This window comes from Pinus tabuliformis, chromosome 7, assembly GCF_031772625.1.
Source record: "Pinus tabuliformis cultivar Carrire ecotype Pingquan chromosome 7, CPIR1, whole genome shotgun sequence".
In the NCBI taxonomy this organism is placed as follows: Eukaryota; Viridiplantae; Streptophyta; class Pinopsida; order Pinales; family Pinaceae; genus Pinus; species Pinus tabuliformis.
In genome coordinates, this window is record NC_142293.1 from 551,940,922 (window position 1) to 551,965,846 (window position 24,925).

At 39.7% G+C, this 24,925-nt stretch overlaps 1 protein-coding gene across 1 annotated transcript; it reads right to left on the reverse strand.

Annotated features, from left to right (window-relative positions):
* Window positions 1-860: 860 nt before the first annotated feature.
* Window positions 861-6,194, reverse strand: LOC149248552 (uncharacterized). The gene is made up of 8 exons (XM_089450397.1): window positions 6,042-6,194; window positions 5,845-5,932; window positions 5,065-5,205; window positions 3,575-3,723; window positions 2,431-2,741; window positions 2,259-2,313; window positions 1,042-1,977; window positions 861-962 (listed from the first exon to the last, which is right to left on the reverse strand). Exons 1-8 carry the CDS (start codon window positions 6,192-6,194, stop codon window positions 861-863), a joined length of 1,935 nt encoding a protein of 644 aa, XP_089306523.1.
* Between the last annotated feature and the right edge of the window lie 18,731 nt (window positions 6,195-24,925).

Consider the following 24,925-nt stretch of genomic DNA (forward strand, 5'->3'; position numbering starts at 1 on the left):
TACGGTTGTTGACCATGACCGTTGTATAGCACCCATAGCATTTATCCACCTTCATGAAGTTTCTGAGTATCACTGCCACTGTTCTTTTAAAAAAAAACAACAATTAATAAACAACGGGGAAATACATCCTATGTGTAAAAAAAAAGAACAATTAATAACAACAGGGAAATACATCCTATGTGTGTTCGTTCCCTTAGTCGAAACATCTCCGGTGACAACAACAAGTTCTAGGTTTTCTAATAATAGTTGTTAATTCTATCCAGTACATTTACCCTTTTCCAATATTCTTGCAGAATTGCTTACAAATGTTTACTCACTTACCTGCACTGTTGTAACTTACGAATACTCCAGAAGTCGGGCCTCCACTGCTCTCCCGCTTCCAATATGCCACCCAACCTTGAGATTCGTCCTCCAGGACCAGAATCTCCCCCCTAGCTCCCTTGCCGGACCACTGCCCTCAGCAAGTCACGGCACCTTCGTGCTTGGTTATCTGGTCATCACCAGACTTAGTCTTTTTTTTTTGTGTTTCTTTCCCTTTGCCTGTCCCTACAGCGTAGAACCCCTCCTCCTGCCTCCTTTCCTCTAGAAAACCCATCCCGTTAGGAAAGCAGTTAGGGTATTTTTCGGACACACAGCAACCACCTCCTTAGGAAGTTGCCAGCTTTTCAAGAAATAACAGTCAATTCAGTTTACCATTTACCACAGTAAAATCAAATATTTACATTTATCCCGGGGCATCACATCTTCCCCCCCTGAAATTAGACATCGTCCCGATGTCTTTTGGCCATGAACAGCCCTGGATAAGCCTTTTTCATCAGCTCTTCATCTTCCCAAGTGGCCTCATTAGGTCCAAAGTGTTGTCATTGCACTTTAACTTGGGTAATAGCTCGCTTCCGTAGCATTACTTCTCTTCGGTCAAGGATGTTCAGCGGTTCGACCAAGACTTCTCCTTCCGGTTTGACCTGCAGCATGCAACATTCCAAGTCAGTTTTCTTTTAAAAGGAAAACATTGGGATTAATTAATCGGTGACCACTTCTCACCTGTATGTCCTGCCATCTGATTATATGTTTGGGATCATAAACGTATTTCTTTAACAAGGAAACATGGAAAACGTTGTGGACCCGTATGTGACTTGGTAGAGCGAGCTGGTAAGCGACCGACCCAATTCTTGCTAAGACCTGAAAGGGTCCACAAAATCGGGGTGCCAACATAGCACACCCACTCCACTGTAACGTGCTCCTTTTTGCTCGAATTCTCACATATACATGATCACCGACTTGATACTCCTTAAACTTCCTTTTCCAGTCCGCAAAGCTTTTCTGTCTATCCTGAGCTACCTTTAAATTGACTCTCACTTCCTTAACCGTTTCCTCCATTTCCTTAAGCATGTCAGGTCCCAACATTAATCGGTCTTCTGGCCCACCCCAGCTTGCGGGTGTGCGACACTTCCGCCCATACAATACTTCAAATGGGCTCATCTGCAATGATGTATGATAGCCATTATTATATGCGAACTCGACCAGGTGCAGATAATCTTCCCACTTGGTTGGTTGTCGCATAACATATGCCCGTAACATGTCTTCTACCACCTGGTTCACCCATTCTGTTTGCCCGTCAGTTTGAGGGTGATAAGCTGTACTGAAATTCAACTGAGTTCCTAATTCTCCGAACAACGTTCTCCAAAAGGCCGAAGTAAATTTCACATCATGGTCTGAAATTATTGTTTTAGGTAACCCATGCAGCTTAAATATATTCTGCATAAAGATATGGGCAATTTGCACAGCTTTATAGGTCGATTGCACGGGTATGAAATGTGCCGATTTACTTAGTTTGTCCACCACCACCATGATGGAATTGTTATTTTTCTTTGTTTTGGGCAAACCCGTTATGAAGTCCATGGAGATTGTCTCCCATTTCCATTCCGGAATGGGTAACAGTTGCAGTAACCCCGCAGGGTGTTGATGCTCTGCCTTATTCTGCTGGCATTCCAAACAATGTACCAGGTATTCAACCACATCTCTTTTCATACCTGGCCAATAATACTCCCCCTAAGGGAGGTGATCATTTTCTGATATCCTGGGTGACCAGCATAGTGAATTTTATGAAATTCATCCAGCAGTAAGTTTTTAATGTTGTTTTGATTGGGTACATACAGCCTTTTCTTGTAACACAACATTTCAGTAACATTTACTGAGTAACTTGACTGATTTCCTTGGTTGGTCAACTGCTGTACTTGCTGTTTTATTTGCTGATATACCATATCTAGTTCTGCTGCTTTTTTAATCATCTCTTCGAAGGGGCTTTTCCATTCGCTACAGGAAATTTCATATAGACATTGTAATTTCCACCTTAACGCGTCTGCCACCTGATTCTCTTTCCCTTTCAAATGTTTGATCTCAAAATCAAAACCGCCTAGAAAATCCACCCACCGTGCTTGCCTGGCATTTAAGGTGGGCTGGCTGAAATAATTGGTTAAACTGTGGTGGTCCGTCAATAGTAAAAATTTCCTGCCCATAAGGTAATGTCGCCACATTTTCAAGGCGTGAATAATGGCTGCCAATTCTAGATCATAAGCAGAATATTTCTGCTCATGTTCTTTCAGTTTCCTGGACTCGTAGGCGATTACCTTCCCTTCTTGCATCAACACGCCTCCTACACCCTCTTTGCTTGCGTCAGTGCACACCACATATTCCTTGTTGGGATCAACTATATTCAGAATGGGTGCAGTGGTGAGCAGATGCTTAAGTTGCTCAAAACTTTTTTGACATTCTGGGGTCCATCTAAAAGCTCTTCCTTTTTTTTGTAAGGAGGTGATAGGGTACGCTACTCTAGAGAATCCTTCTACAAATCATCTGTAGTATCCGGCTAATCCCATGAAAGATCAGATGTCTGCCACATCCCTTGGTACAGGCCATTCCATTATGGTCTTTATCTTTTCAGGGTCCACTGTGATCCCTTCTTTCGTGATTATATGCCCCAAATACTGTATTTCCTCTTTAAAGAAGTCGCACTTACTGAACTTGGCATATAATTGGTGTTCTCGGAGGGTTTGCAGCACCAGCCTAAGGTGCTCCTTGTGTTCCTCCATCGTGCGAGAATATATCAGTATATCATCAATAAAGATCAGTACAAATCTGTCCAAATATTGATGAAATATGTTGTTCATTAAACACATAAAGGTTGTAGGGGTGTTGGTTAACCCAAAGGGTAACACCACAAATTCGTAATGCCCATACCTTGTTCTAAAAGCAGTCTTAGCTATGTCTTCCTCCTTAATCCGAATTTGGTGATAACTTGATCGCAGATCGATCTTGGAAAATACTGTTGCTCCCTTCACTTGATCAAAAAGTTCGTCGATCCGGGTAAGGGATACTTGTTCTTGATGGTTAATTTATTCAACTGACGATAATCTATGCACATTCGAAGGGTGTCGTCCTTTTTCTTAACAAACAATACTGGAGCTCCCCACGGAGACACACTGGGGCGAATGTAATTTTTGTCTAGCAGTTCCTGTAACTGCATTTTTAACTCCGTCAATTCAGGTGTACTCATTTTGTAGGGGGCTCGGGATACCGGTGCTGCCCCTGGTACCAACTCAATAGTAAAGTCTATATCTCTCTTAGGTGGAAGTCCAGGAATCTCCTCCAGAAACACATCAGCAAATTCTTGTATCACAGGGATGTTGTCCAAAGTGGCTGTTTTATCTTTCGAATTAGCATAGCCTACATGGATGGCATAAATCTGACACCCCTTCCTAATGCACTTAGCTAACTAAGAGGCAGTTCTTGGCCAAACCTGCATAGGCCATTTAATCCCTTGCATTTCTTGCCTGGCTACCAGCTCATCCCTGTAGTAAATAGTCTTTGTCTTGCAGTTGACTAGGGATCAGTGTTTTTCTAGCCAATCCATACCAATAAGAAAATCATATGAACCAAGGGGAATTACATTCAAATCTGCCCTTATTCACTGTCCTGAAATCTTTAAGGGGCATTTATCGACCTTAGCCTGTACTCTCCACTTCGCCCCTGTAGCCAACTGTACTAACCATGGGTTCCTAAACTTAACAGTTTGCAATTTACATTGCTCCACAACCTTAGGACTAATGTAACTTAATGTGGCTCCAGGATCAATTAAAACAGTGACAGTAAGGTCTGAAATTTTACCTTCGAATTCCACCATGGTCGGTTGGTGCTCCACCTGACGATCTTCCAAGGCCGCATTAATCCTTGGCAGACTATGTCCTATGTCACCAACTGTTGATGCTTCGTGGATCTAGGAAATCTGTTCAACTCCTTTCTGTTGTGGGTAGTTTTTAACATAATGAGGTCCACCGCATCCCCAACACTGCACGAGAGGCCTTGCTGTCCCTTCGCTGTCAAATTTTCCAAGTGGTTCACTGACTCTTGACTCACTAGTTGGTTTTGATCTGAGGGATTTTTTCTGTGAATTTCTACTGGTTTGCCCTTTTTCAAGGCCCCTACTACCTCCACCTTGATTCCATTTATTTTTCCCAGCCAATTTGTTGTTCCTCCTATCAGCCCATCTTTTACCCGGAACTTCTCCCTTCTGCTTACTTTGTTGGTAACAAATTCTGGCTTTGCGTATTACTTCGTCCATTGTTTTCGCATTGTCAAACTCAATCATTTCCCTCATATTCGAGGGTAAACTGCTGACAAACCTCTGTACTTTAGCCTTTTTCTCCTTGATATAAGGTACATAACGAAGTAATGATGTAAAACGAGTAATACATTTGTCCATGGTCTATTGTCCCAAATGCAAGTCATGGAATTCTCTCGCCTTTTCGTCATAGAAATGCTCCGTCGGGTACCTTTCCTTGAAATATTTCTGAAATTTTTCCCAAGTAACATTCTGCTCACTTACTCCCTTCACAATTTTCACTTCCTCCCACCACAGAGCGGCCTTCCCTTGTAATTGGAAAATGGCTAACCGTGCCTTGAGGTTGTGATCGTATTCTTACCGCTAGAAATATTTGTTCATATTAATCAACCATGCCTCAGCTGCTTCCTCTTGTTCTCCGTCAAAGTGTGGCGATTTGATCTTACGGAATTCCCCTTGCAACTCTATTCGTTGCCTCTTTGATGTCTGCTGCTCGGAAGCGTTATCAAATCGTTCTTCCCGTTCTTCATCCCTTCCTCCCGACTCCTCTGGTTCTGTGTGGTGATTTTTCTCTTCGACACTCTTTGCTGCTCAGCATTGGGATTCAGCGGTTGTTGATTCTGTTTGTCTGATAGGCTCTTTAAAATCCTTTCCTGCTCCATGGTTAATCTTGCGTTATCCTCCCGCAATCGGGCCATTTGGTTTTTCAGTTCCTGTACTGTCTCTAATATTGCTAAATTCGTGCTGTGGGTCTCCTCCCCAAGCTCTACCCATAATTTTGGGTTAACTCTAGGGTTTGTTGCAGGTCCTTGGCCTGCTACAAACCTATGGGGAGCACTGCTCGGCCTTTGCATATTGGCTGTCTTTTGTTTCCCCCTGCTCTTAGCATGAGAACAGAACCAAAAGGAGGGTTAACATATTAACTTCTTCCTTCAATATAAGAAGAGTTGCAATTGCAAAACATGTAATAATCTGACTTTGTCTCTTTGTTTTCTGGTGTTTACCCCAGAGGCCACAGTTGTTGAAACCGGGCTCTGATACCAATTGTCATATGTCCCACTGCATTTTTTTTTATATATATATAAACATATACAGATTTGTAATCATCAACACATGGTTGTGCGCTTTACAAGATTAACGGTCTTGTAACATATCTACCTGGTTGGCCAACACATGTAAATATTCATCATACGGTTGACAGATCTACAATTCATATTCTTACGTACACTCTGCATAATGGCTTGTATTTAAAGCCTGCGTAAAAGCAAGTCCTATGGCTGCACCTACCACCCATTTGGGTTGACACGTAGTTCTCTACAACTTGAACTCTCCAGGAGTATACAATTAACAGTACTGTGGTTTTATGTTGTTTAATACACATGGATTTGGGTGACTATTTAACATTGATTGAGCATTTACTTACCTGTCCCACCCCAGGAACGTGGCGTGGGTAGTCTCCAGCTGCCACCTCGGGATCCTTCGTGCATCGATGGCTAGGAGATGGAAGAGATGATCCTACGGTTGCCATGGTTGCTCGCCTACTTACACTACCCTTGGCGCGGCATTGGAGTCCCATTCTTTCGCGAAAAGATCTGGAACTTGCTCCGCCCTCAGCCTAGGCTGAGGGCTTGACCTTCACTGCTCTAGGGATTGGATGCAGTGAACATGCGCCCGAGGCTTCAAACCTACTCCTACCACTAGGATTCATCACCGGGTAATTACCTCTCAGTTCCTTTCCCTGCACTAACTAGTTCGTTGATTCACAGTTGTTGCTTTGCAGATAGGCCTTTCTTGTACAGGTTAGATATTTACAGGTCTTTAATCATGGTATATGGCTTGCACGCAGGTACCCTCGCTCCTGCTATCTGGGTTGCGGATGGCCTTGGACGGAGAGATGAGCTGTTAGTCATTCTGGTTTTCCTCTGGTATGAAGAAATTCCACTTGCTATTGATTGTAGAAATTGGTTCTGTATCTTAGTCTACAGGCCACTGTGCCTGAATTGTAGCTACAACTCGCGTGAGCACACTATTAGGTGACCCTGTTTTGGGTTCTGGGGAGGCCAACCCCGTGACGACTTCTGTTTTGTTTTCTGGTTAATGGGTATGAGGCTTCGTTCCTCGAGGTTGCTTCTCTGAGCCCCCCCTTGGCTATACATGTTATTTTGTTTGTTAGACTTATATCGGGGCCGTCTGAGTTTCACCTATGACCCTGGGCAAATTCTCCATTTTCGTAGCCCAGTCTTTTGTAATGTATTATATCATGTGCACTCCGTTTATTTGTCTTCCAGACTTGGAACTGAACATGGAAATTTTGTTGGAATCTTAATACGTATTATGGCTTCACTGAAATGATTTATCGCTCAGATTCTTAGTTCGATTTGGTGGTTTAGAGCTGTTTCTGCTCCCTAAATTTGTGGCACTGTACAGTAGTTATATATATGTATATTCAGTCTTCTAATTTAACGTTTCAGCCTGGCAAATTGTTCTCGAAGTTTAGTTATGCCATTGTCGTGTTTTCTGTTTAATTCTACCGGATGTATTTACTGTCTCTAATCAATTGGGGTTTGGCTCCGCATGAGGGTTTCGAGGGTTAAAGCCCTGCCCCTCCTAACACCTGTAGCCTATCCTTCCGGCCACCTTATATCAGTGCGGCCAGGACCCGAACTCCGTCCCATGGGTCCAACACCCTCCTGGACTAGCGTTTTCCAGGGTGGGTGCATACAATGAAATCCACAAAACTGGAAACCTCAACCATGCCTGATGTCAGGGGTTTTCCCTTGTGTGGAATTCCTTTTATTTCTCTTGTCCTAATTACAGAGGATATTCATTGATTTCACTCCCCATCCACGGGGCTTATACCATCAAAGTTCACGGATTTCCAATCCAACCCAACTCACAAGGCTCAAACACTCAAGCTGTCGAACCAAGGGAGTCCCTCAAGAAGGAACCAACCGGTCATTTTCCTTTGTTTTTTTTGAAACAATAGGCGCTTAGCCTCATTTCTGTTCATGGCAAGGATTTTATAACATTCTACGAACTCTATTACTTCTGTTAAGTGTTACACTAAACCTTGCATAAATTCGTTTGATAATAGTGTTTAGCAGAAAAGCTATAACAGTCCTTTTCCTCCCTGCCCTACAGTCATCCTATATTTAGGAATAGTCTGACTACAGTTGTTGACCATGACCGCTATATAGCATCCATAGCATTTACCCACCTTCGTGAAGGTTCCGAGTATCACTGCCACTGTTCTTTTAAAAAAAAACAACAATTAATAAACAACAGGGAAATACATCCTATGTGTAAAAAAAAAAGAACAATTAATAACAACAGGGAAATACATCCTATGTGTGTTCGTACCCTCAGTTGACACATCTTCGGTGACAATAGCAAGTTCTGGGTTTTCTAACAGTAGTTGTTAATTCTATCCAGTACATTTACCCTTTTCCAATATTCTTGCAGAATTGCTTACAAATGTTTACTCACTTACCTGCACTGTTGTAACTTACAAATGCTCTAGAAGCCGGGCCTCCACTGCTCTCCCACTTCCAATATGCCACCCAACCTTGAGATTCGTCCTCCAGGACCAGAATCTCCCCCCTAGCTCCCTTGCCAGACCACTGCCCTCAGCAAGTCACTGCACCTTCGTGCTTGGCTATATGGTCATCACCAAACTTAGCCTTTTTTTGTGTGTGTGTTTCTTTCCCTCTGCCTGTCCCTACAGCGTAGAACCCCCCCTCCTGCCTCCTTTCCTCCGGAAAACCCATCCCGTTAGGAAAGCAGTTAGGGTATTTTTGGGACACACAGCAACCACCTCCTTAGGAAGTTGCCAGCTTTTCAAGAAACATTTTCTTAAAAAAAAGAGAAGGAAATATTATTAATCCAAACAGATAATAACAATCAATTCAGTTTACCATTTACCACAGTAAAATCAAATATTTACCTTTATCCCGGGGCATCACATAGGTGGGTTTGTCTTTGTAGCCCTCTCACTAGTATTTTCCATTCTATTTACTTGCTCTGTTGGAGGATTTTTTAACTCTCAATTGGTGTGCTTCTAGCTTCTCTTTGATATTTAGGTCGATTTCTCTGACCCTTAACAAAATTCCTAAATAAAGGGTTCGCTCACATAGAGGTGTTGGGGAGAGGGGAATATAGTCACTCTCATGCCATTATTGCTAATCAGGTGCTTGGTACTCAACCAAGTGATACTGGGCACACTTGGGGGAGACAAAATTAAAATCTCCATATAATTGACCTCTACTAAAGTAATTGCTTGGGGAAGTTCTTGACATGAATGACACCAAATATGAACTCCTTTTCCAAATAAAGCTTTTTCAAGATATGGATGATTCACTGACTCATTTGGACATTGTTATTCTACACAAGGGACCAATCCCCTAGGTAGTGTTGGGCACTATGATCCAATAAAAGTCCCCACCTCATCTTTACTGGTCACACTTATAAACTTATGATCATAGCTATTATTTTTATGGTTTCTAATGTTAATTATGTTTATCTACATATTGATTTTATGTTAGTTGGTTTCATATTAACTGGTAGTATCTGCTATATGACTTTGCATGTCATGGTATTTTGAATCTTATTGTTTTATTGAACACACAAATATATAAATTTGCTTTTAGAAGTAAAGAATTCTACTTTAAATCTAATTTCCTATATGACATATATGACATACAAAAATAGATAGTAAATATTGTAAAATGTAGTTTTTTACATTAATAGAAAATCCAAACTAAAAAATAAAATTAAAACAAATTTATTAGAAGTAATTTTTTAATTATCATTATTAATTAATTATTCATCATCATTATTATTATTATTATTTAATTAAATTCTTTAACTATTATTATATATAATTTAAAAAATATATTATATATTTATTTAAATTTCTTAATGATTATCATTATTACTATTTTTAATATAAATTTTACAAAATATTATAAACTTTATTTAATAAAAAAATACCAAATATTTTACATAATTGCTTTTTATTATTAAAATATGAAAAACATAATAAAAATATAAATTTACCTTTCGGTATATTCATATTAGTAACTGAGACTTTTAAGTGATGTGAATTTATCCTCTTAAAAGTCATAAGGATATATTTTAATTCAAAGTTATTTTTTTAATAGTATATATAATTATATATTATATATTAAAAAATATAAAATTTAAATATATTATTTTGTATTAAGATGAAATTGGAAAATATTATAATTATAATTTAAGATTTAAATATAAATATTATTGGATATTTGTTGTTTTTTTTTTTCAAGTTGTTTGTGATTTTTTAGATTTGATTTTTAGTTTGAAGAGACTGACATAGGGACATCAAAGTTATTTCAGGGATCGCACTTGATCTGGGCCACACCAACCCTTAGCTAACTGAATTTTTTTTAGCATGTCTTATCCCCTAACACAGGGCACCACTACCCCGATGAGATCTAACCTTGAATCGGCTTGATGACAACCCTCATTCTCAACAAATTGTACTAATAAAACTTGACATAATTAAATATTTGTTAAATGATGAAATAAAATTAAAAAAAGCGTGATTGTGATTATGATTATGATTATAATTATAATTTATAATTTATAATTCAAATATAAACATAATTATATATTTGTTAAATGATATGGAAAATAATGGTATCTACGTATGATAAATTTTCATAAAATACAAATTCGTTATGCAAAAATTTATTTAATAATAAAAATACTATCTTATTACACCATTGTTTTTAATTATTAAGTTCAAGCATGAACACAATTACATAAAAATTTAACTGAAACTTGAACAAAGTTTTAAAAATTAAAAATTAAATATCCCATTATTTTAAAATATAATAAAAAGCTTTGAATTAGCACAACTCACATTCCACTAGAAGATAACCACCAAAATAAAATAAAAAAAGTTATAAGATGAATATACTTGTATAAGAAATTAATTAAGCTAAGTTATAACTATCCTCACAACTCCTACTATTCCAACTGGAAATATTGGCATGTGGAAATATCAGATATGTGGTGGAAAGTTTCCTTATGTTTAAAGAAAATCAATGCTTACCTAAGCAGATGTAGTTTTAGGATATAGTCCAAGCGCAATGGACTTGGAATTTCCCGCTCAATCTACCACATAAATATTCGAAAATTATAATATGAAAAAATATAATTATGAATTATTTTTAAGTTGTTGGATGACGTGGTTCGATATCAATATGGATGTGTCCGTAAATGTTGCTTACTCGGTCAAGACGTTCTAAATGGATACATATTTACTTGCTGAATTGTCAATAAATTTTCAGTGTCGTTTTTATTAAATTTTATAGTAACTTAAATAATAATTATTAATACGTATCTTTTTTTCCCCTGGAAAAATCAGTAATTTTCATTAATATTTGAAAATTACATAAGCAGATGCCATGGCATTACTGTCTTGTTCATACAAAATTCACCTTTTCAGGTGTTTATCAGTGTGTAACAAAATAGGTGCTAATTACATTTCATTGTTCTGGCTCTACAGCCTATTCGCTTGTTCAAAATGATTCTATCATAAATATAGTAGCAGTTTGTCAAAATTGGTCTCCATTCTCGGTCAGCTATTGGGACTAATGTCCCTCTGTTGCCTCTGATCTATATATGGTCGGTGGTAAAACTGATGTTTGTCTGACCCATTCTGCTCCACTATTTGCCCATCGCCTCGGGGAAGTGTCGAGGCCTCTTTGGATAGTTTGTCAGCCTCGCTATTGTGTTCTCTGTAAATATGCACACAAGTGAAATGATCAAACGCTGCTTTGAGAGTGAGAGTATTGTGTAATAAATTACTGAGTGTGTGTGCATGGCAAGTAGTGACATTATTGATCCAGTTTACAACCACCATTGAGTCCCCAAATATATTGATCTGTGTGTGCTGATGAGATAATGCAAAATGTAGAAGATTATGTAATGCAGAGAGCTCAGCAAAATTGTTAGATCCATTTCCGAAACCCAATTTTGCAAGATATCTATGTTGATCGTTAATGTGAAGGACAAATCCTCCTCCACACCCGGCTTGATTCGCTGCCCCATCGAAAAATGCCCATGGGATGGATCTGTCAATCTCAGGCATGGGCTGAATGGCTCTGGGTCTGGTAGGAAGCGGATCTGGTAACTCCTGATATGCAGCAATAACAGCGATTTCAATCCGGCATCCCGAAATCGGTCGATCCTCGAAAATGGCCCTATTCCGAGCGAGCCATATATACCAGGTGGCCACAGGAGGGAGATTGATTAATTTGGATTCCGGGTGGGGTTGTGACCAGCGACTCCATGCGTCGTGTAAATCAGAACCACTCCAATGTCCCGTAATGCCCAATTGCTGACAAATATTCCTCCATATGTTTTGGATAGTCGGGCAGAGAAGGAAGATGTGGTCTGTGAATTCAGACGCATTTTTGCAAAAGGTGCACCAAGAAGGGCCGTGTATGGCTCTGCGGGTCAGCTGTTCTCCCGTGGGGACGATACCATGGAGAGCACACCAGAAGAATAGTTTGGATCGGGGAGAGGCCTTTATCTTCCATATGGTATGCCACCATGGGTGGATCTGTTCCGGAGATCTGTGTGTAATAAGGGCACTGTAACCGTGCTTTGGGGCATATATACCATGGTCCGCTGGGCACCAAATAAGTTCATCTGGCCCTTGCTTGATGCGAATGTGGGATTCAGATAATGCCATGATATATTGATCCCATTCCCGGTGCCAATGAATAGGGAGATCCAAGGATTGGGCAGATTTCCACGCTTGAGAGAAGATGTCTGTGCGTAGCGGGTCAGCAATCTGTGCAAAATGCCGAATCCCCCGGTCTTGTAGATAATTGATAAGCTCCTGATTTAATATATGTCTGCCCCCACAGTTACTCCAAGGGTCCATGCCAATCCTGCCTGTCATACCATCATTTATTCGCCAAGCCAGGTTGTCCCGAATGAGGGGAAGGGAATCAATCAAGGCCTTCCAGACAGATGAGCCTCCTTTCGAAGACCAGGATGGAAGTCGGGCCCAATCCATAATATTGCGAGGCCAAATGTATTTGTGATAAGTAACATGTGTCCACAGATTTTGCCTAGTGAGCAGGGTCCATCCCATCTTGGCTGCTAATGCTTTGGCGAAATCTGGGAGGTCTTTTAGGCCCCAACCTCCCCATTTTTTAGGTAGAGAGATTTTCTTCCAGCTAATCCAAGAAAATATTCTTTTCTCCTGACTCCCATTCCATAGGTAGCGGTTGCAAAGCTGCTGCAGCCTCCCCAGGATGTTCCTTGGTATCCAGGCTAGTGCCATCCAGAAGACCGGGGTAGCTTCTAGCACAGATTTGATGAGCACCAGTCTGCCAGCCCTAGATAGGTATCTGTGGCTCCAACCCAAAAGCCTCTTTTCCAGTTTGGCAACCAACCAGACCCAATCAGCTATCCTTTGGCAGGTAGGCTTCAGATTGAATCCCAGGTATTTAAGACCTCTATCCAGTGAGTGCACCGAATAAGGAAAAGCCTGTAGGGCAGTCCGAGTCTCCTGTACAGTAGTGCGAGCACATGTGATGGTGGATTTCGTCTGGTTTGGCAGCATACCTGTAGCTGCAGAAAATCTTTGCAGGATTTTCGAGAAAGTTCGGGAGTCTCTGACACTGCCATCAAGTAGAATAAGTACATCATCCACAAATAGTAGATGTGTAAGGTAGCACAAATCAAATATGCCAAGACCTCCAATGTCACCATCCCTCTTTGCAGCTTCCATGAGGCGACTGAGTCCTTCCATGACCAAGAGAAAGAGAAGAGGTGATAGAGGGCATCCCTGACGCAGACCTCTTTCCGAGTGGAAAAATGTAGATGCCGAGCCATTGATGAGGACACTGAAAGAGGGGGAGGTGATGCAGGCCATGTAGAGTCCCTACTTTACACTTGGTTATCCATCATTTCCCACAGTTTTCCCTCACTCATCTCTCCCTTTTGCTCTATTTTGCTGCATAAACTCACCCAGATCATTACATATGATGGCATTAAGCATGATTTAGGGATTTTGCTAATGTGTGACTGTTTTGTTTAGATTTTGATGTATTTACAGGCATTCCGCAGCCATCTGATGATCCCGCAGCCTTTTTGTTAATCTCAAGGTTCCACGTGTCATTTTGCCAAATGAGCCACATGGGCACTTAGGAATCAAGGTGCTCGAGGTTCCTGTGCTATCTGTTCAGCCATCCACGTCATCTGTACCACCGGTCAACAAGGGTCAAGTTACGGTCAATAAAGGCAACTTAACGGTGATACGTAAGTTGTTGGGTCACGTCAGTTTAAAAGGTGACTTGTCCGTCTTATGCAGGCCGTGGGGGGCATAATCCAACTCTGGATTCAATGCCCATAACGACCAGAACCTCCAGCTCATCCACGCAGACTTATGACGTGTTTTGATCCTTAATTACGCATGACAGTTAGTTAGTTTTCCAGTTTTAGCTGTACGCATTAGGCCGTCTTTCAGATGCCTATAAAAACTAGCGTTTGCATACACTGAAGGTTACTTTTTAGTTGCTGCATTTTATGAACTTGTTGTTATTTTAGAGCATTTGAAGACTCTGTTTTTATAGTGCTGTTCTAGCACTCTGGACTATATTTTTCTGCACATGGAGTAATAGAAACAATGTTGTTTTGAAGTTTACAATTCCTTGAGTCTCTTTTGGATGATATGAATGGAGGGCCCCTGTTCATGTTAGCCTTGTAAAGTATTTTATGTATTTTATGTGCAGCATTTCCTTATTTCTATTCAGCATTTCTTTTAGTTGAAACATGTACAGCTTGCTTTACTTTCTTGATTTCCAGCCTTTATTTTACGCTGATCAGCATTGTTCTTTTGCAGGTTTTTAAGCCCGGGATTGATTTTGTGTTTGTGTATTTGCTTAAATATCTAGTGGTAGTTTCAGTTGACAGATTCAAGTTGCTGCCTTTACTTTATTTTCGTAGCTGATTTTTTAGTTTTATTTCTCAAAGTGGTTTGCTAACATATGAATGATCTCTTTATTATAAATTGTCTATCTTTTAGAGATCAGAATATTAATAACTTGCAGCTGGCTTTGGGTGCTTTATAGACTAATCTTTAACTACTCTCTAATCGTGTCTTACACAGTACTATGTGTTAGAGGCAGAGAGTTAGAGAGAGCTGGACATCATAACTAGTCTTTAAAGTAGATTTTTCTCATTTTTATCATTTCTTAGACTTATCTTTAGCTACTTCCTAATCGTGTCTTACACAGTACTATGTGTCAGAGGCAGAGAGTTAGGAAGAGATAAACTTTATCATTGGTCTTTTAAGTGATTTTCTTACTTTTTATTTGCAGCAGCATGAATGGTGTCTAATGCCATTAGAAAGTGGTTCTTTGCTTTCAAGTCATTTCAAGTTATTTATTTCATTCAAAGCTTTTCCTTTTCAGCAAGTAGTTAGAAACCACTTACACACACTCTCACTCATCTAGAATTCACCTTACACACACCATCACTCACCTGTTCATAAAAACATCACTCCATCCTAGGAATATAAATTAACCACAAACAACACCCCAAACGACAAAAGCTCTAAGAGGTTGCTTAAGTACATATAGTACACCTTCACTTCATCAGCTTACGAGCCCCGGGTTGACAATTAATGACATCAATTTAGGAACACTAAATTGACTAAACATTTTGGCGCCGTTGCCGGGGAAGTGAAATTAAGTAGCCATATTCTTAGAAAAAAAAACATAAAAAAGATTTCAAGGAAAGAAGTTGATAACCTATCAAAGTATGCTCTCCTCTTGCACTGCAAGGTGATCTGGAGGATCAGAAAAGAGAAATTTATTGATTTGATAGTTTCTTGAGTATGCTCTCTTCTTGCACCTAGAGTGAACTGGAAGATCAGAAAAAGAACTATTAACTTGACTTGAAGGAAAAAATAAAAAATGACATGCATAGAGCTAGAGATTCTAGAGGAAGGTTTTTCGCTAGAGCTCGAAGTTCAATTTTTACAAGTCCATCTGCTTCAAGGGAAAGACAAGAGACACCTCCCTTATCTCCAACTAGCACTCCTGGAATTCAAGAGCCAAGAGTTGACTCTCCTACACCTTCTATTGAGTTTGAACTAAGAAGAGACTCTTCTCTTTCTCCTACAGGAAGACCAATTGTCATTGAGGAATTGGAATCATCTGAAGAAGAAGGAGAAATCTCTTCTCATTCACCTTTTGTAGAGGAACCAGAAGATTTTGAAATCCCTAGGAGAATCATCATGGTAGAGGAAGAAGGAGGAGGTAGAGGTAGAGGTAGAGGAGGAGGAGGAAACAACAATAACAATAATGGAGGTAGAGGTCCCATTGGAGGAGGAAATAGAAATGGGGATAATTCATTTGGGTTTCCCATTGTTAATGAGGATTCCCGAGCCACCATGAAAAACATATCACCATCTGTCCTCCCTAACTTCCATGGGTTAAGGACTGAGGACCCTGAAACATTCTTATTTGAGTTTGAAGTGGTGTGTTGAACTTATGACTACCTGGATGATTCTCAGAAACTCAAGTTGTTCCCTTCAACACTGAAGGATCAAGCCTTGAAATGGTTTATGGGGTTACTCACTCAATCCATTAGGACTTGGGATGAAATGAAACAGACATTTTTGGATAGGTATTTAGACTATTGTATGCCTACTAATCACAAGGACGAGGTTTTTAAAATGATACAAAAAGAAGATGAGAGCTTAGAAGATTTACTTGAAAGATTTCAATATAACTTGAAAAGAGCAAAAATGAATACCTTGGATGAAGAGACCTTAAAAGCCCTCTTATTAAAAGCCATTAGGGATGAATGGATAGACATCTTAAACATGATGGGGAAAGGGGATATTTCTCAACTCTCTCTCAATGATATAGCAGAACTTTGTATCCATCTCTCAAGGGGCAAATAAAAAACTCAAAAAGGGCCTAGAGATCCTTCTCTCCTTAGGGCAAATAAATCTGCAACAGGATCAGTGAGTAGGGCTGAAATCGGTAGTATGCTTGATGAATTTAAAACTGACATCTTAGGGAGTCTTAGTGAACAACTTGATACCCTTAAGATTCACAATAAACAAAAAGCAGAAGCTGAGGCTTTGGCTATCTTTTGCCCGAAATGTAGGAAGAAACATGCTTTAAGGGAATGTCCCTTAGATGCACACGTTGTAGAAACATGTGTAATTTGCTCAGAAACTCATGAGACCAAGGATTGTCCTTCAATTCCTGGCCTCAAAGCAGTCTTTCAAGAGGATCCAGATACACTTGAATCTCTCTGTTTTATTGCAAGGATACCTTGGCAAGGACAACAGAATCAAGGGTTTAACAACTCTATGAATTCTCAATCCCAACCAAATTGGAATCCTTGGCAACAACCTTGGCCTCAACCTCAAAATGCTTTCCAAGCATGGATGCAAAGCATGCAAAATCCTTATGGGAGATTTGCTCAATTCTATCAATATCCTCCATCATTTCAGAATCAGCAAGCTCTACAACTTCCAAACCAAGGTCAACAACTATCATTGCCATACCCTCAACAACAACCTCCTCCACAAAATCAAAATTCTCAACTATCACTTCAATCCCAGCAGAAATCAAATCAACTTCCCTCTTAGCCATTACCAAATCCAAATAATAGGAACCCTCAAAATGCTTATATGATGGAAGGTCAACCATTCCCTACCTATATGGTTGTTCCTCTTAATGAAGTACAACTCAGATCAGGTAGAATCTTAGATCAACCTTCTACAAGTATTCAACAACCAAGCATTTCTGAGGAAGAATCTCTCAAAGTCAATAAAGGTTCTGAAGTATCACTTCAAAACCAAAATGTCCAAAAAGAAAAAGAAAAAGAATCAACCTCTACAACTCCCATAGTTGAGCAACCTACACCTTTAGCTACACCTCATTTTCCTGAAAGATTGCAAATTGACAAAGGGGTGGAAAAGCAGATATGGGTGCCTGACTATAGCTTCCTAGATGAATTGAAGAATGTATGTATCAAGATCCCCTTGTTACAAGCCATTAAGGAAATTCCCATTCTAGCGAAGACAATAAAGGAGTTGAGTTTGAAGAAAACAGGAAAAAGAACCAGAGATACCAAAAGGATACATCTAGTTGGAAAAATTGCAGACATTATGATGGGTAAGATTACCATGCAAAAATATGTAGATCCCGGTAGCCCTATTGTCAAAACTCATATTAATGGGGTTGAAATCCCAAATACTTTGATTGACTTAGGAGCCGCGATCAACATCATGAGTAGACAGACCATGGATCAGTTAAAGCTTCCTAACCTTCTCTTTACACCTACTTTGTTGCAGCTTGCAGATAGATCAATCATTAAACCTGATGGTGTATTGGAAGATATTCCAGTCTCTCTAGATTCTTGGGAATATCCAGTTGATTTTATGATTTTAACTCCCAAGAACAATCTAGGAGGACATCCTCTTATTTTAGGAAGACCTTGGCTGGCCACAGCTGATGCTTTCATAAGCTGTAGGTCTGGAGACATGTATATATCAGATGGCAATTCCACCAAGAAATTCAACTTGTATCCCCCAGCAAAAGCTATAACAGAAATAGGAGAAGATGAATGGGTAGAGGATGAAGATACTATTCAACCTGTTCTAACCATCTCTGAGATTAGTGAAGACAGTCAAATTCTAAATACATTAGAAAATTTTGAAGTATCTCTAGAATATGACTCTACACATTTTCAGATAGATGCAGATATTGAATATCTCTCCTCTAGACAGATGTCTCTCTTCTCAATGGAAGAGTTTGGTAGTTCTACAGTTGAAATCCTTCCAGGAAAAACATTGAACATTAACAAAAACTTGGAAAGGTCACAACAAGAAGAATTAACTAAACTGTTGCAAAAACATTCCACTGCCTTTGCATGGGAATACACTGACATGAAAGGAATCGATCATAAGACTTGTATTCATCACATTTATATTGAAGAAAACAGCAGACCTATTAGGCAACCACAAAGAAGAATGAATCCAAACCTTAGGGAAATCGTGAAAGAAGAACTTCAGAAATTGCTCAAGGTAAACTTCATTTACCCCATTTCAGACAGCCAATGGGTTTCTCCCTTGGTTATAGTGCCCAAAAAGAATGGTAAATGGAGAGTTTGCATTGATTATCGAGAATTGAACAGGGCAACCTTAAAGGATCATTTTCCTCTACCTTTTATTGATCAGGTCCTAGACACTTTAGCAGGTAAAAAGTATTTCTCATTCTTGGATGGTTTTAGTGGGTACAATCAAATTCAGGTAGCACCTGAAGATCAAGACAAAACCACATTCACTTGTCCTTGGGGAACTTTTGCCTACCGAGTACTCCCTTTTGGATTGTGCAATGCACCTGCTACATTTCAAAGGGCTGTACTAGGAATCTTTTCAGATCTAATTCATGATTGTGTAGAGGTATACATGGACGATTTCAAAGTTTATGGTAATACATTTGAAGAAGCTTTGGAAAATTTGGAAAAAGTACTGGTAAGATGTAAGGAAACAAATCTTTGTTTAAGTCATGAAAAGTGTTTTATGATGTTTACTGAAGGGATTGTTTTAGGACATCATATTTCGGGAGATGGAATTAAGGTTGATAAATCCAAAGTGGAAGTCATCTCTAAGTTACCTATTCCAAATTGCCAGAAAGATGTTAGAAGTTTTCTTGGGTTTACGGGATATTACAGAAGATTTATTGAAAACTTCACTAGGATAGCATCTCCTCTTTTTAAATTGCTTACCAAAGACTGTGAGTTTAAATGGGACCCTGAGTGTCAATCTGCCTTTGAAGCTTTAAAGTCTAGAATATTTGAAGCACCCATCTTAAAGGGGCCAAACTGGAAACTCCCTTTCCACATTTCTACTGATGCTTCAGATACAGCTCTAGGAGCTGTTTTGGGACAAAAGGATTTGATCCCTTATGCCATTTATTACACAAGTAAGAATTTGACTCCCACTGAGTTAAATTATATTGTTACAGAAAAAGAGTTCTTAGCTGTGGTACATGCGATCAACAAGTTTAAACACTACATAACCGGCTATGAAACCTTTGTCCATACTGATCACTCTGCCAAAAGATATTTAATGAACAAACCTGTCACTAATGGTAGAGTTACAAGATGGCTTTTACTCTTACAAGAATTCAACATTACTGTGTTAGATAGACCTGGAAAACAAAACACAATAGTTGATTTCTTGTCTAGAATCCAAAACACTAATGAGGATTCTCCAGTAGAAGATAAGTTTCCAGATGAATACTTGTTTGCAGTGACTACCAAGACTCCTTGGTATGCAGATATGGCTAATTATCTTGTTACAGGGAAGCTTCCTCTACACTTATTTCCTAATGGGAAAAGGAAAATCATTCAGGAGAGTGCACATTATTCTTGGATTTCTAATGAATTGTTCAAAACAGGGCCAGATTGTATAATCAAAAGGTGTGTTCGGGAAGATGAAATGCCTGACATCCTTAAGGCATGTCATGATGAGCCATGCGACGGGCACTTTGCGGACAAGAGGACAGCTTATAAAATAATTTCTTTAGGATATTATTGGCCTTCTCTCTTTAAAGATGCAAAGCAGTATGTTAAAAGGTGTGACAGCTGCCAAAGAGTTGGGAGACCAACTCCTTCAAATGAAATGCCACTACAGCCTCAGGTATGCATCGAACCCTTTGAGAAATGGGCTCTAGATTTCGTTGGACCAATTAATCCTCCATCAAAGCAAAAGAAGTATATACTGGTTTGTACTGATTATGTTACTAAGTGGGTAGAAGCAAAAACATTGCCTTCTGCCACTGAAAATTCAGTTGTTCAATTTCTTTTTGAGGATATTTTCACTCGTTTTGGTGTCCCAAGGGAAATTGTGACAGATCAGGGTAGCCAGTTTACATCTAGATTGATGGAGAAGCTGATGGAGGAATATAAGATCAAGCACAGAACATCTACTCCCTACCATCCGCAATCCAATGGCCAAGTGGAATCTACCAATAAAGTTCTTGAAGGCATTATCACCAAGACTGTTCATCTTCATAGAAGAGATTGGGCGGAAAGGCTTCCTGAAGCCTTATGGGCCTATAGGACTACATGGAAGAATACAACAGGGCATTCTCCCTATGAACTTGTTTATGGGAAGGAATTCCTGCTCCCCATTGAGTTCCAAATCAAGACCTTCAAGATGGCAGTCCAATTGGGAATGAGCCTCTCAGAAGCTCAAAGACACAGAATGGACCAGCTAAATGAGCTAGATGAAATAAGACAAGATGAAATTCTAAGGACCGATCTAGTTCAGCACCAAAGATCTAAATGGCATGATCGTCATATCAAAGAAAGAAAGTTTCAGAGAGGAGATTGGGCTCTATTGTTCGATTCAAAATTCAAAGACTTCAAAGGAAAGTTTCAAACTCATTGGTTTGGGCCATATGAGATTGATGAAGTCTTTAGCAATGGAGCAGTTCGAGTGAAAACTATCGATGAATTTCATACTCCTCTTATTGTGAATGGCCATCGCTTGAAAATCTACCAAAAGCCATTCTCAAAAGAAGAGTTTGTCAAATTGTTCAAAGAAGATTCTGCAATCAGGTTGGTGGAGAAGGATTCTTCTCCTCCATCAACCTAATCTTTGGTTTTTGAAAAAAAAAGAAAAAAGAAAATATATATATATAAATGTATGAGCCTGAAAACCAATCTCTGATTGGCAGTCTCATGCAGAAAACCTGAGGTGAAAATCAGGGTCACCTGACACCTCATGTTTTCCAAAAAAAAAAATCTCTCTTTCTTCCATCTCATTTCGCTATTTCATCCACCTCATTCACCATCTCATCACTTTCACTTCACCTCATTTCTTTTTCATCCATCCATTCATTACATTTCATTCCATCAATAAAGTATTTTTTTTAGACAACTAAAGTTATTTTGTGCAGCCGGAGGGTACTACTGCAGATTCCGCAGCCATCTGAAGATTCTGCAGCCATCTAACGATTCCGCAGCTCTCTGCACTTGCATAAAAAAAAAAACACAGTCTGTTTGAAAAGAAATTTACAGTTCAGAGGTCATCAACAATAAGTGGAAAAGGGTCATGCAACAGCAACAACACAATGAAGGGTTAGTGGAAAATAATCAAAGGCAATTCAAACGCGGACCTAAGGTATGATTTAAAATCCTAAACTTACGGTTATCTCATTTTGCAAAAGTTCCGGGGTTATGTTTCTTGCCATTTAATGTAATGATTACCAGTTTTTATCCATCATGCGACCAAAAATCCACGTATCTCCCCACTCATCGGTCATAATTCATCACGATTTTGAAACTGGATTGCGGCTGCTCTTCCATTAAGGGTTTCGTACCTAAGTGACGTAGACTGCTGTACTACGTCTCTCTAAGTCATAATCCCGCAGCCAAGTGTAGACCCATGACCGAAACCTAAGGACCTAACCGTTTATACCCATCATTTCATAATCCTCACACGCTCATATCATTCCATTCCATTTACGCTGTTTCATTTCCATATTTCCCTTATTCCGCTGCGCTCACTACGCTGCTACCTTAGTCATACTCTGTTTTTTTTACGTCTTCCTCTCTGCTAATTCAGGTTATCAGTGTTACGACTGTTACATTAGAGCCGTAATTTTACGGTGTTAAGGCCACTGTTGAAGCCGTGTAGCCTTTTGATTTAGAACAGAGCCGTAATTTCACTGTGTTAAGACCACTGTTGAAGCCGTGTAACCTCCCTTTTCCAAAAGTTTTTAAGAACAGAGCCGTAGAGCCAATGGGTAAACTTTTAAGGGCAGAACCCGAGGGTTCAAAATTTCTGGAGGGATATCCTCAAGTTAAAGAAGCGTTGCAAAAAGAAAACTGGCTCCAATGCATCCAGAAATTCAAAGGTTACCACAGAGAGGTTACGAAGGCCTTTGCACGTTCCTTCAGAGATAAAGACAATCAAGTTGAGATAGGGGACCTGAAGTTTATAGTCACTGAGAGCAGCATAGCACAAGCCACTTCACTTCCACAAACTGGAGAAAGATGGTTTAAAAACCGATCAGTCCAAGACCAACAGTGGAAACAAATCTTGAAAAACCCAGGTATGGATACCAGCATCTTTACGAAAGGGATTCCTGTTACTTATGTCAAGGAAGAATGGACAACTTTACTGTTATTAGTGCAAAAATTCTTTACTTGTGAGGGAAGGTTTGGAGTCTTATATGTTTACCATGCCAAAGTCATGATGCATTTCTTAGGAGATGATATTAACCTTCCATATTTTCTACTCTCAAGTCTTAGAAAAATGTGTTCAATGGCCCAAAGGAACCCAACAAACATTGAATCACATCTATGTCATCATGGTCTTGTTAAAATGCTAGTTGAGGAACAGTTGAAAGCAAAAAGAGATACCTGGGAGAAATTTCTCGTGAGAAACCATTTTGAAGAAGCAGGAGAAACCTTTGTGCCTAGAAAGAGTAGAAGAAAACGAAAGGAGGCTACCCCTGAAACTGTTGACCAAGAGGAAACTGTTGTCCAAGAGGAAACTGTTCAAGAGCAGATTGTAGAAGAAACTGATGTACATCATTCTGAACATGAGATTGACCCTGAGCCTGCTATGGACATTGGTCAAACATCTCAAGGAATTATCACAGAAACTCTTTCAGAACTTGCTCAAGAAATTGCTCAAAAGATAAAAGAGAGTAAGAAGAAACAAAAGAAAGATAAAGGGAAATCCATAGTTCAAGAAACTTACCTCACTCCTGAGAATTCTAGTGAGGAAGACACTCAGCCCTTAGCACAAAGAATGGCCAAACTCCATGAAACTGCCCTTTCCAAAAAGGAGGAAAAACAAAAGCAAAAAGTACCAAAAGAAAAACAGAGTACCACCTCTGTGAGAAGGAGCAGCAGATTACAAAACAGAAAAGTAGGGGCCACAAAGGATAAACAGTCATTCTTTATTGACTTGAGCACACCTCAAAAAGGTGCCACAAGTCTTGACTTGGAGAAAAGTCCTTCACACGCTGAGTATGTAGAGACCAGTCCTCCACGTGAGGAAAGTCCATTTGAGCATGAGCCTGAATTTGAACAAGGATCCGAATTTCAATATGAGCATAGCCCAAGGCGGTCACCTGAGGTTGACCCTGATCAACAAAATATAATTACCTGGAGACACTGGAACAAGCAGTTGCTGGGCCAAGCACTGCTCAACCCTTGGAGCAGCAAGTCCAATCACTGAAGCAGGAAATATTTGAGCTAGAGGTACTAAATCGCCACATCAAACAAGAAAATGAAAAACTGAAGATACAGGGCAATGTGGACAAGATGGTCCAAGATAACACCATGCTTCATATGGGCTTGTGGCAAAAGGAAAACAAAAAGCTCAAGAAGAGATGCAGAAAATTAAACAGAGCTTTAATTAATCTGAAATTCAGGTGTTTGATGAAAAGACCAAGGGTCAATGTGGCCACACAGAGAAAGAAGAGAAGGCTGGATGTCCTAGCAGAGGCATCCCAGCAGGTAGACTGAACCATGTTTTTGATTGCATGAGGACATGCAATACCCTCGCAGTGGGGGTATGTAGAGTCCCTACTTTACACTTGGTTATCCATCATTTCCCACAGTTTTCCCTCACTCATCTCTCCCTTTTGCTCTATTTTGCTGCATAAACTCACCCAGATCATTACATATGATGGCATTAAGCATGATTTAGGTATTTTGCTAATGTGTGACTGTTTTGTTTAGATTTTGATGTATTTACAGGCATTCCGTAGCCATCTGCTGATTCCGCAGCCATCTGATGATCCCGCAGCCTTTTTGTTAATCTCAAGGTTCCACGTGTCATTTTGCCAAATGAGCCACATGGGCACTTAGGAATCAAGGTGCTCGAGGTTCCTGTGCTATCTGTTCAGCCATCCACGTCATCTGTACCACCAGTCAACGAGGGTCAAGTTACGGTCAATAAAGGCAGCTTAACGGTGATACGTAAGTTGTTGGGTCACGTCAGTTTAAAAGGTGACTTGTTCGTCTTATGCAGGCCGTGGGGGACATAATCCAACTCTGGATTCAATGCCCATAACGACCAGAACCTCCAGCTCATCCACGCAGACTTATGACGTGTTTTGATCCTTAATTACGCATGACAGTTAGTTAGTTTTCCAGTTTTAGCTGTACGCATTAGGCCGTCTTTCAGATGCCTATAAAAACTAGCGTTTGCATACGCTGAAGGTTACTTTTTAGTTGCTGCATTTTATG

Excerpts from the sequence above, each read along its gene's own strand:
- LOC149248552 (XM_089450397.1), bottom strand. The coding sequence starts at position 6,194 with ATGGGACTCCAATGCCGCGCCAAGGGTAGTGTAAGTAGGCGAGCAACC. Across the intron at positions 5,206-5,844 it reads TACAAGCCATTATGCAGAGT|CAAAGAGTGTCGAAGAGAAA; the intron begins GTACGTAAGAAT and ends AATGCTGAGCAG. Across the intron at positions 3,724-5,064 it reads AGAGTTGCAAGGGGAATTCC|GCTATGCTAATTCGAAAGAT; the intron begins GTAAGATCAAAT and ends CCATCCATGTAG.